Source organism: Akebia trifoliata, chromosome 7 (assembly GCF_017979445.1).
Source record: "Akebia trifoliata isolate Shusen 1 chromosome 7, ASM1797944v1, whole genome shotgun sequence".
NCBI classification, from domain to species: Eukaryota; Viridiplantae; Streptophyta; class Magnoliopsida; order Ranunculales; family Lardizabalaceae; genus Akebia; species Akebia trifoliata.
The window spans coordinates 33692099-33709556 of NC_141381.1; the positions used below are offsets into that span (position 1 = coordinate 33692099).

General features: G+C 33.7%; 1 protein-coding gene across 2 annotated transcripts; it reads left to right on the forward strand.

The window, feature by feature from the left end:
- The first annotated feature begins 9574 nt into the window (after positions 1 to 9574).
- On the forward strand, positions 9575 to 17254 carry LOC147399301 (protein Dr1 homolog). Of its 2 annotated transcripts, none has more exons than XM_086448808.1 (6): positions 9575 to 9825; positions 9947 to 10002; positions 14461 to 14550; positions 16061 to 16155; positions 16659 to 16727; positions 16844 to 17254. In XM_086448808.1, exons 2-6 carry the CDS (start codon positions 9948 to 9950, stop codon positions 17000 to 17002), a joined length of 468 nt encoding a protein of 155 aa, XP_086304934.1. In that variant the 5' UTR covers positions 9575 to 9825; position 9947; the 3' UTR covers positions 17003 to 17254. The 2 variants fall into 2 exon arrangements, with proteins under 2 accessions (XP_086304934.1, XP_086304933.1); XM_086448807.1 differs by having other exon boundaries at positions 9576 to 9855.
- The last annotated feature ends 204 nt before the right edge of the window (positions 17255 to 17458 follow it).

The following is a 17458-nucleotide window of genomic DNA, read 5'->3' on the forward strand; positions in this document are numbered from 1 at the left end:
TTTCATCCAAAAACATGATTGGTTGTTTTATTCATTTTATTTTTAATTTGATTGGTGTGTATTTGTTACACATCACTTCAAAAATGTACGTCTACTTTAACAATCCCACTATGATTCTATGGACAAAATCTTTCTCAATCTCTACATTCTTGAGCATTCAACTTGCAATAATCAAAATAAAAATACCTTTTCACACGTTCAAGATATGTGGCAAGTGATTCTTGCTCTTAGGGAAAGAAAGAAACATATTGGGTTCACATAGAATATGATCGATTAGTCTTTAAGGTTGGATGCCAATAGTACCTGGTACAGAACATCTTGGTTCTACATCTTAATTTCATGGGTGACTTAATCAATTGTCACTTCTTGATTGACTGTCTATGGATGATTAAGCGATCACCCACCATGTGCGATGTACGAGTGTCCTCTTGTCATGAACACTACCATATAATTAACTAAATAGTACTACATATCATTAAATTAATATTTGACGTAATGTTAGTGCCATTTTTTTAATTTAATTAATGATGTTGATACATACATATAAGCTAATGCAGTCCCACTTATTTCAAGGTCTAAATTTGTTGATTAGTCAAAATGAAGCACTATATATATATGCAGGAAATATTAGGCCTTGAATGACATTGGTGGGTCGGCTGAAATAGATGGCTGCTTTGTTTTTGTTTTAGAACTCGAAAATTCGACTCTAACCTTAATCGGATAATTAACAAGGCTTTTATTGTAACACCCTACTTATTTATTAGTAGTGTAATGATTTGGTAACTCAACCTGATAGGGTAACTTAAAAATTCAATTGACGTGTTTCTTACAAGAATCGTAGATTTTTTCTTTTGAGATATATAATTGCAGAAAAAATCTATGATTCTTGCATCTACCACATTAGTGAGTTTTTGAATTATCTTATTAATAGGTACCCCATCAGAGTCATTCTATTTCATATCATCTCAGATATATATAATTGTGACAAAAAATAGTAACCCATTTGAAAGATAAAATACAATGGAGTCAAATCAACCCAATGACTTGTGAGTCAACACAGGCAAATCAATGCAATATACTTATAAAAAGTAATTTTCAACATTTTATAATCTATCTTCAGATCCCATATTTTTCAGGGATTATCATATTTTAAAGATAGGATCAGGTGAGTCAAACTAACAATTTTAAAGTTGAGAACTATATATGTTCATTTTTCTTATTTTTCAGGAAAAAAAAATACAATTTAGTAACTCAGTGAAGTTTCTAATCAGGCTGATTCGATATATTGCCTTGCGAACTCTGTTGAGTTTTCATGATTGACTTGATGGATTGTCCCAATTAGATTTACAGACGGCTGATTTTCAAATCCAACTAAGTTGAGTTAAGAACGCAAACGATATTTCACTAATAAATTCTTTTACACCTATCAAATAATGGATGGACCTCAAAAACATATTATTTGTGATCTCCTCTTATTAGCTTAGATAGAAAAGTGCCCCCAAAAAAGAGAATTCTTGTTAACTATTTATTAGTTAATTTTTAAAACATTCAACCTAAAATGATTATATGACACGTGCACTGAAAATGTGGAAATTGGGTTGGAGATAGAAAAACAAAACAACTAATGACACGTGTGAGATATAATTTCAAAATTTAAAAATCTTTGTTAAACTAACTTGTTAACCTTTTCTACTTTATTTTTAGGCTTGTAGACTTTAAGGTTTTTTAATATTATAGGTTCCACTAGAGTCCAAAAGAAGAGAAGTACACGTGGTGGAAGAAGAGTGGTGGTTGTTGTTATCTGTAAAGATGTAGATGCTTATGCGAAAGCTGTAACTTGAAACTTTCGGTCCCCCAGCTTTTTTAGGGAGGGATTAGGTGGTCATGCCACGCACCACACGTGATCACTACTCACTCACTCACTAACTCACTACTCATTAGCTTAGCTTAGCTTAGCTTTTTCGTGGATAAGTTAGTAGAATAGCCTTTTCCTATTCAAATTATAAGACCCACACGTGGCACTCTTTCTCTAACTGTTGACTTACCAATCGAATATAAATAGGAAAACTCCATCCAATTCAACGATATTAATTTCATCTTCAAGTCCAAAAGTAAAGGAGTCCAATTTTGAAGTGGTCAAGTCACTTCAAAATTTTGAAGAAACTCTTTTTATTACAAGACACGTGGTGTTTTAAATTTATTTCACACTTATATTTTTGTCAAAATTATTGAATACGTATTTGAAAATGTCTCGTGTAATTCAATGGATAAACCTTTTCAACTATGTTCAACCGTTCAAAGTATTATTCTTAATTATATGGTCCAAATGATTGCGTGGAATTTTTTTTTTTTTTTTTCAAGGGAATATGAATTGTTTAAGTAAACTAATGATTATGAAGAAAAAAAGAATTTTTATATCATAAAGGAATTATATAGAAAACTAAAGATTGAATTTATTCTCTTGATTTTTTATAGATTACAATCGGCTTTAATAGAATTTATATAGAAAAATAAACCTAATAAATATAATCCTAATTTAATCAAATCTCTAATAGTATGCTCCTAAATCTTCATAGAAATGTTTTGATGCATCTCAATATTCCTTATTATAGTGCATTGTATCTAATGCTACAATAGGAAATTGCATTTTAATTTTCAAGTGAATAATTATGAGAAAACAACATAAGGAGGCAAACAATTCACTATACTAAATGATTAAATGGGTGAGACAAATGGATTAAAAATGACACTAATTAATGATTCAATAAGTAGGTTAAATACAAGCAGGATGTGTCACTTAACTAAGTGGTAAAAGCTTGAAGAGAGTTAATCTCATGACTTATGTTTAAATCTTGTTGAACCCATCTTCATCTCTATTAACTACTAATCCCTTGCCTGCTTAGGAAAAGAAAAATATTAGACTAGTTAAATGCAAATAAACATATATGTAATTTGAATCATTATTTAATTATTTATTTTTATTAAGAAAAGAAGGGATTAATAGTTAATGGAGGTAAAGATGAGTTCAATGGGATTTGAATCTAGGTAAAGAGATCAACTCTTCTTAAGTCTTTACCATTTAACTAAGTGGCACCTTCATATACTTTGGATCATTATGGTATATCTCATTTTTAGAGTTAAAATGAGGACAACAAAAATAATAATAATAAGAAAATAAATATGATCACCTACCTGCATTGAAAAATTGAATCTAAAAATTTATATTAGATACCATTACAAAAGATTTCATGATCATCTTTCTAGTTAAATTCGTAAGCATATTATAAATAATCATTTCCAAGGTACAATAAACTCTAAAAATCCAATACTACTATAGAATCAAGCACATGATCATAAATGTACATATATATTCTATGAAAACACTTAAAAGTAAGTCTGTGATTTAAGACATGTTTCAATTTCTTTTCTCGTAATCAAGTGTTCTAGAAACTTTCTTACATCGATTGAAAATGCACTTTATAATTCTTATGGAGATTTTTCACCAATATATCGCCTATTTAGACTTGTATGATCTTTCTCATATTTATTAAAAAAAATATTAGTCATTAGTTATTTACTATAGTCCCTTTAAGAATTATAACTAGTTTTTTTTCAATCTTTTGTGAGTAAAGGGATTTAATTGTAAGAGTCGTGATAAATTAACTTACTTTTTGCACACGCACTTGGTGCAATTTGACATGAATACAAAAGGTAAAGATCCATAATAGTGTGTCTTACTTAACAAAGGCCAGATGGCACCCCATTTCATCCCATGCGGTATTTGTGGGACCCACTGACCGTATGGGTATGTAGTCCATCCCTTGTTAAACCTACCCATAAAATATCAATTTGATTGGTGATGTACATCCATTGATTTTAGCATTGTCTTAAGAATAATTTTTAATTGTTGGATTCAAACTCTTTTTCAAGAATTTAGATTCAGTGGATACAAGTTATCAAATACTATGATTCTGGCATGTAAGTTCACCAAGGGATGAACCACATATCCATATGGTTAGTGGGTCTCAAAAATACCATATGATATGAAATGAGTGCCACAAGACCTTTGTTAGGTACGACACATTGTTCTGAATCCTTACCCTCTGTATCCATGCCAAATTGCGTCAAATTATGTGTATATGTGCATGCATGGGTAGGAGAGCAAAATTCATATTAGTTTCTTTTTCAAATTTTTGTTAATGAATAAAATTATATTATTCTTCTTTTTGAAAAAAAAAGAAAATTAAACAAAAGGTGACACTTCCAAAAAAGATGGATACAACTTTTCTTATTTAGGATACTAGTTCCATTAAAATTGATCATTTTGTTAAAAATACAACTATGCGACATTTTAGCAAGTCGTTGTGCTTGTAAAAGAAAAAAGAACGAGAAAAAGAAAGGGAACCCATTCTTAAAGATAAAAAGAGAAAGAAGGAAAGAAGGATGATTTTAGCTTTGACTAGACATCACTCACAAAACATCTACTTAGCCACCTTTTTGGAACAGCTGGTGGTAAATTATTTCTCTTATATGGACTCAAATAGGAGATCAACAAACAGTATTAAATTCTTGACTACTATCAATGATTGAAAACCAAAAACTTACCAAGCTGGTTGGTTGAAATGTGGTCCAACCCTGTTTCAATTGGGTTGGACCAATTTATATTCATGAAGATTTAAAAAAAATTAGTTTGATTTTTTTCTTCTTAAATTACATTTTCTCTTATGTTCCTAAAAAAGATAATGTTAAATATTCTTTATAAGAATATTTACTAGAGTTGTGATGAATACACGTGGTTTTTGGAATGCGGTTGGTGTACGTGGCAAGGGTACATAATCATAATAAATCTTTGGGTGAGTTACTATTTCATGAGCTGAAAATGAGTTATTTATGATTCCGGCTCACTGTTCATTTTAATTATCAAAACGTGAACAATCACATTTCGTTAAAAAAAAAATTCAGAACAAAGTAACTGTTTCGCAGGTTTAAAGTGAAATTTTCACTTTAAACCTGCAAAATAGTCATTCTAAAAATCTCCGAATTTGTTAGCGTTCACGTTTTAGTAATTAAAATGAATAGTGAGTTGAAATCGTAAATTTGTCAAAAGTTGATATTTTTTCATAAATATCTCTAGATCTTTTTCTCTGAGATACACAGGAAAAAGATTTGCCATTCTGCGCCTTTGCCACGTTAGCCGCTTACCAACGGCATGCATTCATCATTATTCTATTTCATAATAGCAATTATATCCCCCTCCTAAAAAATTAAAAGAAAATAAAATAGAAAATCATGAACTGAAATCAACTCAAAATTTTGTAATTAAAAATGATTAAAAAAAAAAAAAGGAATTTGGTTATTCAAGTGGGTCCAATTAGATTAGATTGGGAAGACCATTGATTCGGTCTGGTTTTTAAAACTTTACTTCATATACTAAGATACAATCTAATCCTAATTAGACCTTAGAATGGATGAAATTAGAAAATTAGAATCCAAGCTTTCCCCACTATGCTTTTGAACCTAACATGTTGTTTACAGACAAGATTATTGGTGATGTAAAGCACGGCAAGGTTTGATTGAAGGAAAAGTGGAATAATCCAAATAAATGAAGTGACTTCCCACCCAAACTTGGTCTCTACTACATCGACCACCCTAAGATTCAAATTAGTTGGAGAGCATTAACGTACAAAGTAAAAAATAAAAAATAAAAATAAAAAACACTCCCTCTACCCTTCTTTCTCAATTGTAGGTAGGCAAGGCATCTCCTTTAAACTTCAGATTCCATTAATGGTGAGTGGAGGCCCCTACGGAGAAGTATGTTCAAATGACATGTCCAGCAATAAGAAGGAAACTGATTGAGTAGAGGAACTCCTAAGCATTTGATGATTTAAGATGTGTCCCTATCAATCCAACGATTGATTCACTATTTCAATAAATTATTTTTTTTTTCTGATAGAAGAAGATTACGTGAACATTTACTCATTATCAGTAACTCTCAACTAATATTCTTTTGACATGATTATGTCCATTGGTTAATTTAATTTCAAAGTTGAGAGGTAGAGAACTAATCTCTTCTCATATGACTAGTTCCTATCAATGCAAACGTGCATTTGTTCTTCAGGCATCAACACTTTTTCTTATTGAGGCATCGACACTTTTTCGTATTGAGGTTGATCAATTTGCAAATGACAACGAAATATCAAGATGGCAATTTCATGTGTTTGAAACCGTGTGATTTCTAATTTACTATGTTGCACTTTGAAAAAATTTCTGTAGAGTTTGAGCATGCAATCGTAAGGACTAGTTCCATCCCAAATGGTGTAGGGATACCTTGTGACATAAAATAATATATATATTCACTTAAAACAAATGTTTACATCTTAGTATTAGACTACAAATAACTCTGATACCATTTAAAAAAAATGAATTTATTGAAAATTGGCTGATTTACATAAGAGTTGCCCCCATTCGACTCACGCCCCCATCATAGAATTGTAGATTAGTTGCCTCGGGGTACACAATAAAATATTTATGATTATGTGTATCCCAAAGCAAATGATCTACGGTTCTGTGATAGGGGCGTAAAAAAGCATTACACTTCACATAACCCAATCAAGATTTTGTGGGACCTCCAAATACAAAAAGCCAACTAAATTAACCATTTCAATTTAAGAATGTGGCTTATGTGGCATGTGCGGAGGAGTGTTTCAATCCTCCACCCTGGGTGCATAGGATGCAGACTCATATTTAGTCGATGATAGATACCAGTCTACCCCCACTAAAAAAGATGCTGGACAAATGATAGTGTATGAAATAGTCACATTACATCATATGCATCATTACATGCACGCATAAGAATGATACTACATAGAAAATGAGACATATGTAAGTGATTGAAACGTACACGTATATGTATATGTTTCCATTGTGTGTATCTTATTCTATCTTCTTTAATTTTGAAGGTTGACCATCGAAGCTTAGTCCAGACCCTTGTTAGCAATTTGGAATATGGTAAAAATTTGAGTTCTATTTGATTTTGAATTGCAAAAATCCGATTTAAAATTTGGCTAAAAATTTGATAAATGGAAATATGCGGCATATGCTTCATACATGCATTATCCATTTCATTTCAAAAATTCCACCATACAATAGTGATGGTGATGTTAATGATAATGGTAATAATGATGGTGGTGATAATGAGGACATTAAGGTTATTGTTCCATTGATTTTAAAAGAAGACTATAGTCAAGGGAAAAATAATCAATTTGAAAATTTAAAGTGTAATCTCAAATAAAGGTAGAGGGTCATGTCATTATTTTTTTTTAAGATAAAAGGGATATTTGTCACATAAAAAGGTGGAATCCTCTAAATTTTTGAAGCATGACTACAGTCGACTTGTGTTACACGTCACAACTTACAAGTTTACACTTTGCAACATTTAATAAGTTATAATAGCATTTTTTTCCACTGTGTTTTATAAAAATTTGTAAAAAAAAAAACGTGTTCTATTCTTTTCAAATTGAAAATCCGTGAATCATTTAGAATAGTTCAATAATCTGGAGAATAATACTTTCATTGAAAAAAAACAAAAAATTCATGAATTTTTCTAGAATTAAAGATTGCTAACAAGGGGCCAGACTCTCCAATATCCAGAAAGGCACTGAACAAATTAAGAAGGCATTAGAAACCACTATGGACCTACAAGGCACCTTGTCTTCCGACACAGCTAGTGGAAAGCTCACTACAATGGCATGTATATCTCTTGTTGATTTAGACAAACATACAACTTCTTCATGCATACTTAGAAGGCATGCCCCCCACCCCACCATTTCTCAATCAGACCTACACCAGTGGTTTTAGCTAGAATCCACATTCTTCAAAGTTGTTAGGTTCTCATTAGCAGTCGGTGACCTTTTCTTCTTTTATTATTTCACATAGCTTTCCGTAGGCCGTAGCACGTCCATTGTTCATCTTTTAGGTGCCCAAGGTGATGATGTATGTCGGGTAAAAATTGGGAAATTTGACCCGTCTAGGATGCCATTAATTGTGTTGAGTTCAACGTATCTTGAGTACAAGCTGGGCTGGTCAAGTAAATACTTTTATTTTTAACTTCTTGAAGAAAAACATTAAGGAAGAAGTATAACCCAAAATCAAATCAGAAAGTCCATGAAATTAAGAGCACACTATATAACTTGAGAGTGCCTACATATGTTAGCAGATAAGATGAGAATTCAAGTACAATCCTGGATTTCACCCTAGATGACATCTAGAACCTTTATAAGATTTCCCAAACCCAAAAAAAATCCTTATTTTCATGTTCTTGTAAACTAAAATGATCAATTACAATAATATACAAAAAATTCTTCAAAAAGAAGGACATTGTCCTTATATCATCTATGTCAATATGTCATCTCCATCTTATGCTGCAGGTTTGATTTTTTGAATTATTGGAAAGCAACTTAGGGTATTTCTTTATGAATCAATACTAACTTATTAGTATAAGTTTAAAGTGACACAAAAACGATGCAACAAAGAAAATGACCACACCCAAGACGCAAAATTTAAATGGCTCTCTGCAGCATGCTTACTTCACAGAGGAGATGATTTGGATCAAATCACTATATTCTTAAGCAAATTACAGCCATAGAGATCTTTAATCGCAACCGAATACACAAGTGCAAGTCTTTTCCCAATTAAAACCCCAACTCTAAACTAAGAGACACAATCTGAATGGTTCCCACATTAATTAACCTACAGAATATGAGACACCTATCACAACAATTAGGTGAATTTTGTATGCACCAAGACCTTTCCTTAACCATAGATTTTGAAACATGTCTTGATGATTGATCCGTATAATAATAGGGGCCTATGCCATCACCTTCACTCATTGTTTTTTTTTTTTTATGAGCTTTTCTTTTTAAAATAAAATATAAATGAAGAGTTTAGTGTTTGATTGTTGGCAAAATAAATTCTTTTTATTTTTTATTTTTTATGTGATGCAGTGATACATCAATTATATGTATGTATTCATGGGTTGGATCCTTGCTATAAGGAACTTGTTTGACAGATTTAACAAAGTATTTTTCACCCATGTCTTTAGATAGATCAACAGGGCTGTCGACATGCTTGCTTCCAATCAAAATAGTTTAGGTTGTACTGAATTAGATTGTGAGTAGCTCTTTAATGATTTTATCTCCGTTATTTATTAGGATACTTGTGGTGTCCAGATTGTAATCGGTCTAAATCTGCCTAAACCTTCTTGACCTTTCAAAAAAAAAAAAAAAAATTGAGTTGGGTTGAATATATAGGTCTAAATGCTACTACTAAGCCTAGTACGGAACTAATTTAGTGGGAAAGCGAAATTATGAGCCCAACTCTACTTTGGGATGGGTTAGTGGGATTAGTTGGCCCACAGACCTACTCAACACAGCCTACGAATCAATGCGATCTGACTTTGGTAAAAGTTAGAATCTTCACTTTTCAAAAAATACAGGGGTTTTTACTAATTAAAGTTGGAACAGGGGTGTTACAAGAGTAACGACTGGTTAAAGGTTAAAATTAAGAAAACTTGAGGGCGACTTTGGTAATTTCACAACACGAAATCGTCTCCCAGTCCCTGATGGTCAGAGGCAGAACCCTAATCCTCTTCTGCAACCTTCTCTTCTCTCATCCTCAAAATCTCCCCATTTTTATCTTTTAATCTCTCTCTCAGCTATGTTTTTTTCCCCTTTTATCTGATTCTCCTGAACAAAGGATTTTCGTGTTGCCTTCTGAATTCTCTCTTCCTTGATTGACTGATCGAATCTCTCTCTATAATTTGCTTGGGTGATCAAATTAGCTCCATCTAAGAATTGGGTTTGAAGAAAATTTTAATCTTTCTGGCATTTTTATTATTTTTTTGGTGGGTTTTATGTTGATTGTTTGTATTGGTTGTTGTTTATTGCAGAATGGAACCGATGGACATCGTAGGGAAGTCGAAAGAGGACGTTTCTCTTCCAAAGGGTGAGTCTTTTATTTATTTATTTTTCTTTAATTTTTCCCTTATCAGTTTGTCGTTTGATCAATTTTGTTAGTTTGGGGTTCTTTAAATTTGAAAATTGTATAATTAATGATGTTTTAAGGAGATTTTTTGTGAAGTTTAGCTGAATATTTTCAAAACTTATAAATTGTTCATAGAAAGGAATTTTTTTTAAATAATCGCTATAAAAATATAAAACATTATTCAACTATCAGTATACATGAATTAGATTTAGTTAGATCTAGATATCATTTATTTTGAAGTATTTCCTAAGCATATTAGTACATTCACGTTAGGAAGCAAATATGCTACTACAATCAGCCATGTTCAAATTAGTTGGATGTATTAATAATTATAAAGAAGAAGTGCCAACTTAGCTAAGTGACGTGTGGAGTAAGTGCCAACTTAGCTAAGTGACGTGTGGAGTGGGAACTCCACACGTCTTTAGTTCAAACCACCTTGAACCCAACTTCATTGCTAATTACTAAATTCATACCGATCGAAAAAATAATAATAATGGTAGAGGTAAAATCTCGGATGCTGTCGATTCCTCAAGATTTACCCCTAACAACTTCATTGTTATTGATGTATACAAATGATAAAAAATCACACATAAAAATAATCAAAGAGAGAGTTAAAAGGGGAGAGAAGACAACACACAATATTTGTTCACGAGTTTCGTCCCAAAATCTACGTCCCCGGGCTCCGAAGAGCCATTCCACTATTTTTGAAGTAAATACAAGATTTACATAACCTAGCCTTCTTTTTCTTTTTTCTCATCTTCCAAACCTCTTCTCTTCTACCTAATAGCTTCTTCTTATATAGATAGAAAGTCAAACCCCAAAAAGAAAGTAAAATCATTTAGGATTCTCTACAAAATCTATCCTTATCTAGAAATAGATATTCTCTTGTCAATTAGGAAACTTTCTATTTTTGAATAATATTACAATTTTAACCAAATAAAATCTAATTCAAGATATATCAATCAATGGCTCGAGATACACATTAATTGTCGTGTGATTGATCATCGATATTCGCCTTATTTATGCCACATGTCTAATACCGATTTTTTTTTTGAAAGGTATAATATATTGATAAAGAGAGAAAACAAAATACAGGGAGGCCGAGAAAGCCTCCAAAAGATGAACAAAGAAAAATTACAATTACACTAGTCACATAAAGAGTGCCATCTAAAAACAAAATCCTCAAAAGTCGTCCCCGCGAACTGTATGTTTTGTTTCGACCACATGTATAAAAAGCCCAATATCTCCAAGACGCATGCACGAGAGCTAGTAGATTTATTATTGAACACTCTATTATTTCTCTCATTCCAGACCCCCCAAGCAATAGCTGCCGGTAGCATATCCCACAAGATCCGTTTTTTGGTGTAAAAAGCTTTACTGGTCCACTCTACTAACAAAGAAGAAAACTCACGAGGGGAGCCCAAAAAACATGGAAAAGCCCGAGGAAATTTGACCAAATATTATACGCAAAAGAACAGTGGATTAAAATATGATCAACAGATTCCCCGTCTCTCAAGCAAAGGGGACAACAATTGGGGGTGATCCATCTCCGCACAATCAGATTATCCAGCGTGAGAATCCTACCAAGGGAAGCCAACCACACAAAGAAGGATATTTTAGAGGGGACTAACCTTGACCAAATGGTGGAAACCGAGAGTGATCGCTCTGCACAAGGAATGAGCCACTTATAGAAAGATCTGACCGAGAATCTCAAGTCCTTAGCCCTTATCCACTCCCATTTATCCTGTTCACTATCGTTGATGTGAACCGTATGCAGGAGATCAAGGAAAGATGTCACTTCAGTTAGTTCCCAATCATTAAAGTTCCTTCTGAACCCCAAATCCCAAGTAGGACCGGACTCGTTGGCAATCAAACACTGCTGGATAGAGCGGTTCTTCTTAATAGAACAAGCGTACAAAGATGGATATTGAGAAGCCAGAGGCGAGGTGCCACACCAAATGTCCTCCCAAAATCTAATTCTATCTCCCCCTCCTACTTTGAACCTAATCCCTTTCTGAAAATCTTCGCTCACCTTGAGAATCCCTTTCCAAACACTACACCCGTATGAACCCTTAGACTCATCACTATACCATCCTAACCTCCTCTCCCCGTATTTGGCCATAATCACCTTCCTCCACAGACTACCCCTCTCCTCACCAAATCTCCACAACCATTTTCCTAAAAGAGCTCTATTAGCTATTCTAAGACCCCTAATGCCTAGCCCCTCGTTCTTCTTGGGTGTGCAAATAATATTCCATCTGACTAAATGATACTTCCTCTTACCTTTCATATCATTCCACAAGAAGTTCCTCATAAGCCTTTCCATTCTACCGTCAACAGACCTTGGGAGCGTGAATAAAGAGAGGACGTAAACCGGGATACTCAATAAAGTACTTTTGATCAAAGTTATTTTCACTCCTTTCGACAAATAGTTTGCCTTCCAAGTGCTTAACCTTTTCTCCATTCTCTCGATCACTCCATCCCAAATTCTAATACTATTATAAGGAGCTCCCAACGGTAGTCCCAAATAAGACGTGGGCAAGGTATCAAACCCACAACCCAACGTTGTGGCCATCAAGTGGATATCCCGAACCTCTCCTACCCCGAACAATTTACTCTTCTGCAGATTAATGTGTAGACCAGACATGGCCTCAAAGCAGCACAATAAAACCCGAAGCACCCTCACCTGATCTTTCAAATGATCCAAAAAAACTATTGTGTCGCCCGCAAATTGGAGATGAGAAATCAATGGTCCATCTTCAACCTTAAACCCCGAAAGCTTACCTAGATCGACCGTTCTTCTAAACAATCTACCCAAGGCTTCAGCTATAATGAGAAACAAGAACGGAGATAAGGGATCCCCTTGTCTCAAACCTCTCGTACCCCTGAAGAAACCAGCCGGACTCCCATTAACAAGAATCGAGTACGATACCGTGGTGACACATTTCATTATCCAACCAATCCACTTCTCTCCAAAACCCATCCTCCCCATCATGTACTCCAAAAAATCCCAATTCACGTGATCGTAAGTCTTTTGCAAATCAATTATTCCAATCATCCCCTTTTTCTTACTCTTGATCCTAGAGTCAATACACTCATTGGCCATCAAAACTCCGTCTAGAATTTGTCTTCCCCTAACGAAAGTCCCTTGCTCGTCACTAATCAGACTAGGAAGAACTTTTTTCAACCTCGACGCTAGCACCTTGGATATAATCTTATACACCGAACTCACCAAACTGATGGGTCTGAAATCTTCTATCTTATCCGCCCCAGTTTTCTTAGGGATCAATGCCACAAAGGTGCTATTGAGACTATAATCCAGATACTTCTTTTCTTGCAATTCCTTAATGACCTCCATAAAGTCTTTTGAAACGATATCCCAACAATGTTTGAAAAATTCCATGTTAAATCCATCCGGACCAGGCGCCTTATCCCCACTCATCGAGAAAAGAACTTCTCTAACCTCCTCCTCCCCTATTGGCCTTTCCAGCCATCCCTTCTCCTCCTGATTCAAAGACTTGAACACAAGATTATCTGGCCTCGGCCTTAAAGATTCCTTTTCCTCATACAAATCTTTATAAAAGCTCACCACCCCTTCCCTAACTTCATCCTCTCCAACCCTCTACAATAATTTTTTCGATAAGTGGGGACCATGCACAAATTTTTGATCCGATTTTACCCTCTACAATAATTATAAAGAAAAAAAAATATTAAAATACAAAGAATTCAATAATATGTGACTATGGTACTTGATACTTTGTTCATTAAGCAAGTGTTTTATGTTTTACATATTAATGTATATGCAGTTAATATCACATTTTTATTATTATTATTATTATTATCATTTCCTTGTAAAATACCATTGATTTTCACTCATGGGCTCTCAAATACTTGCGTGTATGTATAGTGGAATGCTTTATTTCCATGTTTCATGTGGTTGTTTATTGAATTTGTACGACTTATGTGAAGACGGTTGAATGTCTATTTATGTCATCATCAAATTATTGTCTCTTGTTTATTGAAGTGTGTTCATAGCCACTTTCGCTACCTCAATTCATATCCTTTTTGGTCTTTTTCTCACTCTTTTCAAACCTTCAAAACTTGGACGTTCTTCTAACTGTGGTGTTGTTATCAGTTTCATTGCACATGAGCACGCGTTCTCAATGACTTTCCCTGTTTTGGTCGATAAGCTGAACTTGAAGCCACAACCTCATAGTTACGATGCAGCATGTCAAAAAAATGCATTAAATTCTAATTGCATCTTTGTCTTTCCACTTATCCATCTCAGCATTCTCAGTTATGGTACATTCAATCTATGAAAGCATATTCGGTCTTAGTACGATCTTATAATTTTTTTTTTTAATTTGCCTGAGATGTGTTGGTGAGCAATATTCATGCATGCATGTCACCTCTTTTCAGCAACAATGTTCAAGATAATCAAGGAGATGCTGCCACCAGATGTTCGTGTTGCAAGAGATGCTCAAGATCTTCTTGTTGAGTGTTGTGTAGGTAAGAAAATAAAAAATGAGATTGTTCATGGCTTTACTTATTATGTGTTTGTTCTGTGACATTGTCCTCTATTCCTGGGTGTGGTATGAAATGTTCTATGGGATTGTTATTTCTTTTTTCCTTTCGTAGAGAGTTTTTGGATTGCTGCTTATTTGTCAACTTTGCAACTGAGTGAAGCACTAAAGGAAAAAAAATTTCTTACAAAGCTGCTGGTGCTGGTCTTTATTGTTGATGCTCCAGTGCTTGAAAACTTGTGTGTAATGGATTTTAGGAAAATGTTTTATGGGAGGACATTGCAGATTTGTTATGCTTTAAAGTTGGGGTTAATCTTTCCACGTTGACATGGAAAATCTAAGCTGCCTATCTGGTGAATGACCAGCTATATTAGACACGTGGACAGCATCCACATCCATGACACTCATACCTACTGGTTCCCCTATGAATGACAACCCTACTATTAAAATAGAAAAACAAGTGAAAGAAAACTTATTATTTTGTTCATGTTGTAGAGGAGAGTTGCCACATGGAGAGGGCATGTGTAGTCCAACATGTGGATTCATTTGGGTCCTGCCACCTGTGAAAACCCTGTCTTTGCAGGGAAAATAGTATCTTGTGTCACTCTAGAGAACTGGTATCTATAGCATATATCTCTGCATCGTTTAAATCAAGTTTTTGGTGATTTTAATTGTGGGATGATCCATTGCCAATAAGTCATCATTTATATTGGAATGTAGAAGAATGAATGCATCTTAGGAAGAAAACATATCATTTTTAATTGTAAAATAAGAATAAAATATAAGCAGTGTGCTGATATATTAGCACTCTCACTAGGTCTACCTTGTGATGACAAATAGCATATAAATATTCCATTTTCAGATAGTATACTTTAAGCTTTCTATAGTGTCTCCCATGTAATAATTTTTCTAAAAGGACCGTAATCTACTTTTTGGGCTTGCAAATTCATGATAGGCATCTGGTCTCTACGCACCAGGCGTTGTACTTATTGATCGTTTGTTGACCTGGATGGACTGCTAAGCATTTATTTGGAAATCTCCTATACTTACATATTCTTGAATCAAAAAGGCGTGGGTTTGTTAATCTTCAACCTTGCTTCAAGAGAGATTAATGAATGATATGATGTTGGATTAGGAATATTTAACTTGATTACATAGGTAAAATGCTCCTCCCTCAAGTTGCCAATCAAGAATTATGACCTATAAAAAAAAAAAAAAAAAAGAGAGGAATTATGTCTGTTTTTCTTTGTACAAAAAATCAAATTAATTTTCTTTAGGCTTGTTGTTGTCTTCTCTGCTAGTTGTAGATCCTTCACTACCCATTTTTGTCCATTTTTAATTTGTATTTGCATTTTTCTTAAGCATTAGTTTATTTATATGTGCCTGAGCTTACTCTTTTGGATTGCTAATTTTTAATGTTCACTACCATCAGATCTTTGGTTGCATTTTCTCTTAGAAGTGACAAAACACTGCTATGTATCATTATGTTTTTGCAGAGTTTATCAATCTCATTTCTTCAGAGTCCAACGAAGTATGTGGCAAAGAGGAAAGACGCACAATTGCACCTGAGCATGTCCTCAAGGCTCTTGAGGTTTTTCATGGATCCCATGTTTTATATCCCCGTGTTTGAATTTTAGCATCCGTTGTCCCTCGCATAACTTATTATGCTGCTTTTCTTTTAATCTTATTGATTTTTCGTTTAGAATTGGGTATCAGGTTCATCTTCTAAAACTTCAAACTAAATTTTACTAGTTATTTTCATTTCATTCTTCCATGGGGTGAGCATTATCTAGGAAAGGTAATATGTATACTCATAGACTTACTCAACTATGAAATTGATGTGAATAAAATAATCAGTGGGTCATATTGGTCAAAGTTACACACTTAGCCACTTGATGTAGTACAATAGCTCTTACACCAGAGAATAAGCAACTTATTTTCTTGTCGATTCTGTCTACTTTTCAGATAGTTGTTCATCCAATATTATGATCAAAATAGGGATGATTGTATTATTCTTACTAACAACATAGATATTTATAAATCTATTAAAAAGTGTAGAGTTCTTTACATTATCTAATGATATGTTGGCATCAGGATCTTGGGTTTGGGGAGTACATTGAGGAGGTTTATGCTGCATATGAACAACATAAGCTCGAGACACTGGTGAATTTCTTCTTGATTGTCACCTTTTTTTTTTTTTTTTCATTTTTATTTACTCTTATATTGTGTATAAAAGATTATTTATCCAATATTTTTTTTTTGTTGAAATAACCCAAAAGGACTCTCCAAAAGGTGGTGGTAGTAAGTGGGGCAATGAGATGACGGAAGAAGAAGCATTGGCTGAGCAACAGAGGATGTTTGCAGAAGCTCGTGCGAGAATGAATGGTGGGGTGAACATCCCTAAGCAATCTGATTCTGACCCGAGCTTAGAGAGTTAACATTAGAACTTTTAATTTTATAAACTATTATATAGGCCATCCTTGATTTTTTCTATGTAGGTTCTGGCCCTCCTATTGTCTGTACAGGAATTGTGGAGGATGCAACAATCTTTGTTAATATTTAATTTCTTTGTATTTACCTTTGGATTATGTAAAACATGGCAGACAAGCTAATCTTGTCCATGTTATTCATAAATGCAGAATTTGGAAAAAATATTGAACAAGACAATTCAATCATATGAGATTTTGTAAGCAAGATGGTCCAGATCTGTGTTTCCTAAGCAATCTTGATACTTGTTTGTAAAAATGGGTTCATTGTCTTGGTTCTATTTGTTTGTAACAAAGAGCCTGCTCTTCATCCAAATTCCCTGTATTCAGATTATGAATGATTAAATGAGAAGAACATAACCCTACACTTGTGATCTTTTGACTTCATATTGAGCTGAGTTCACTTTT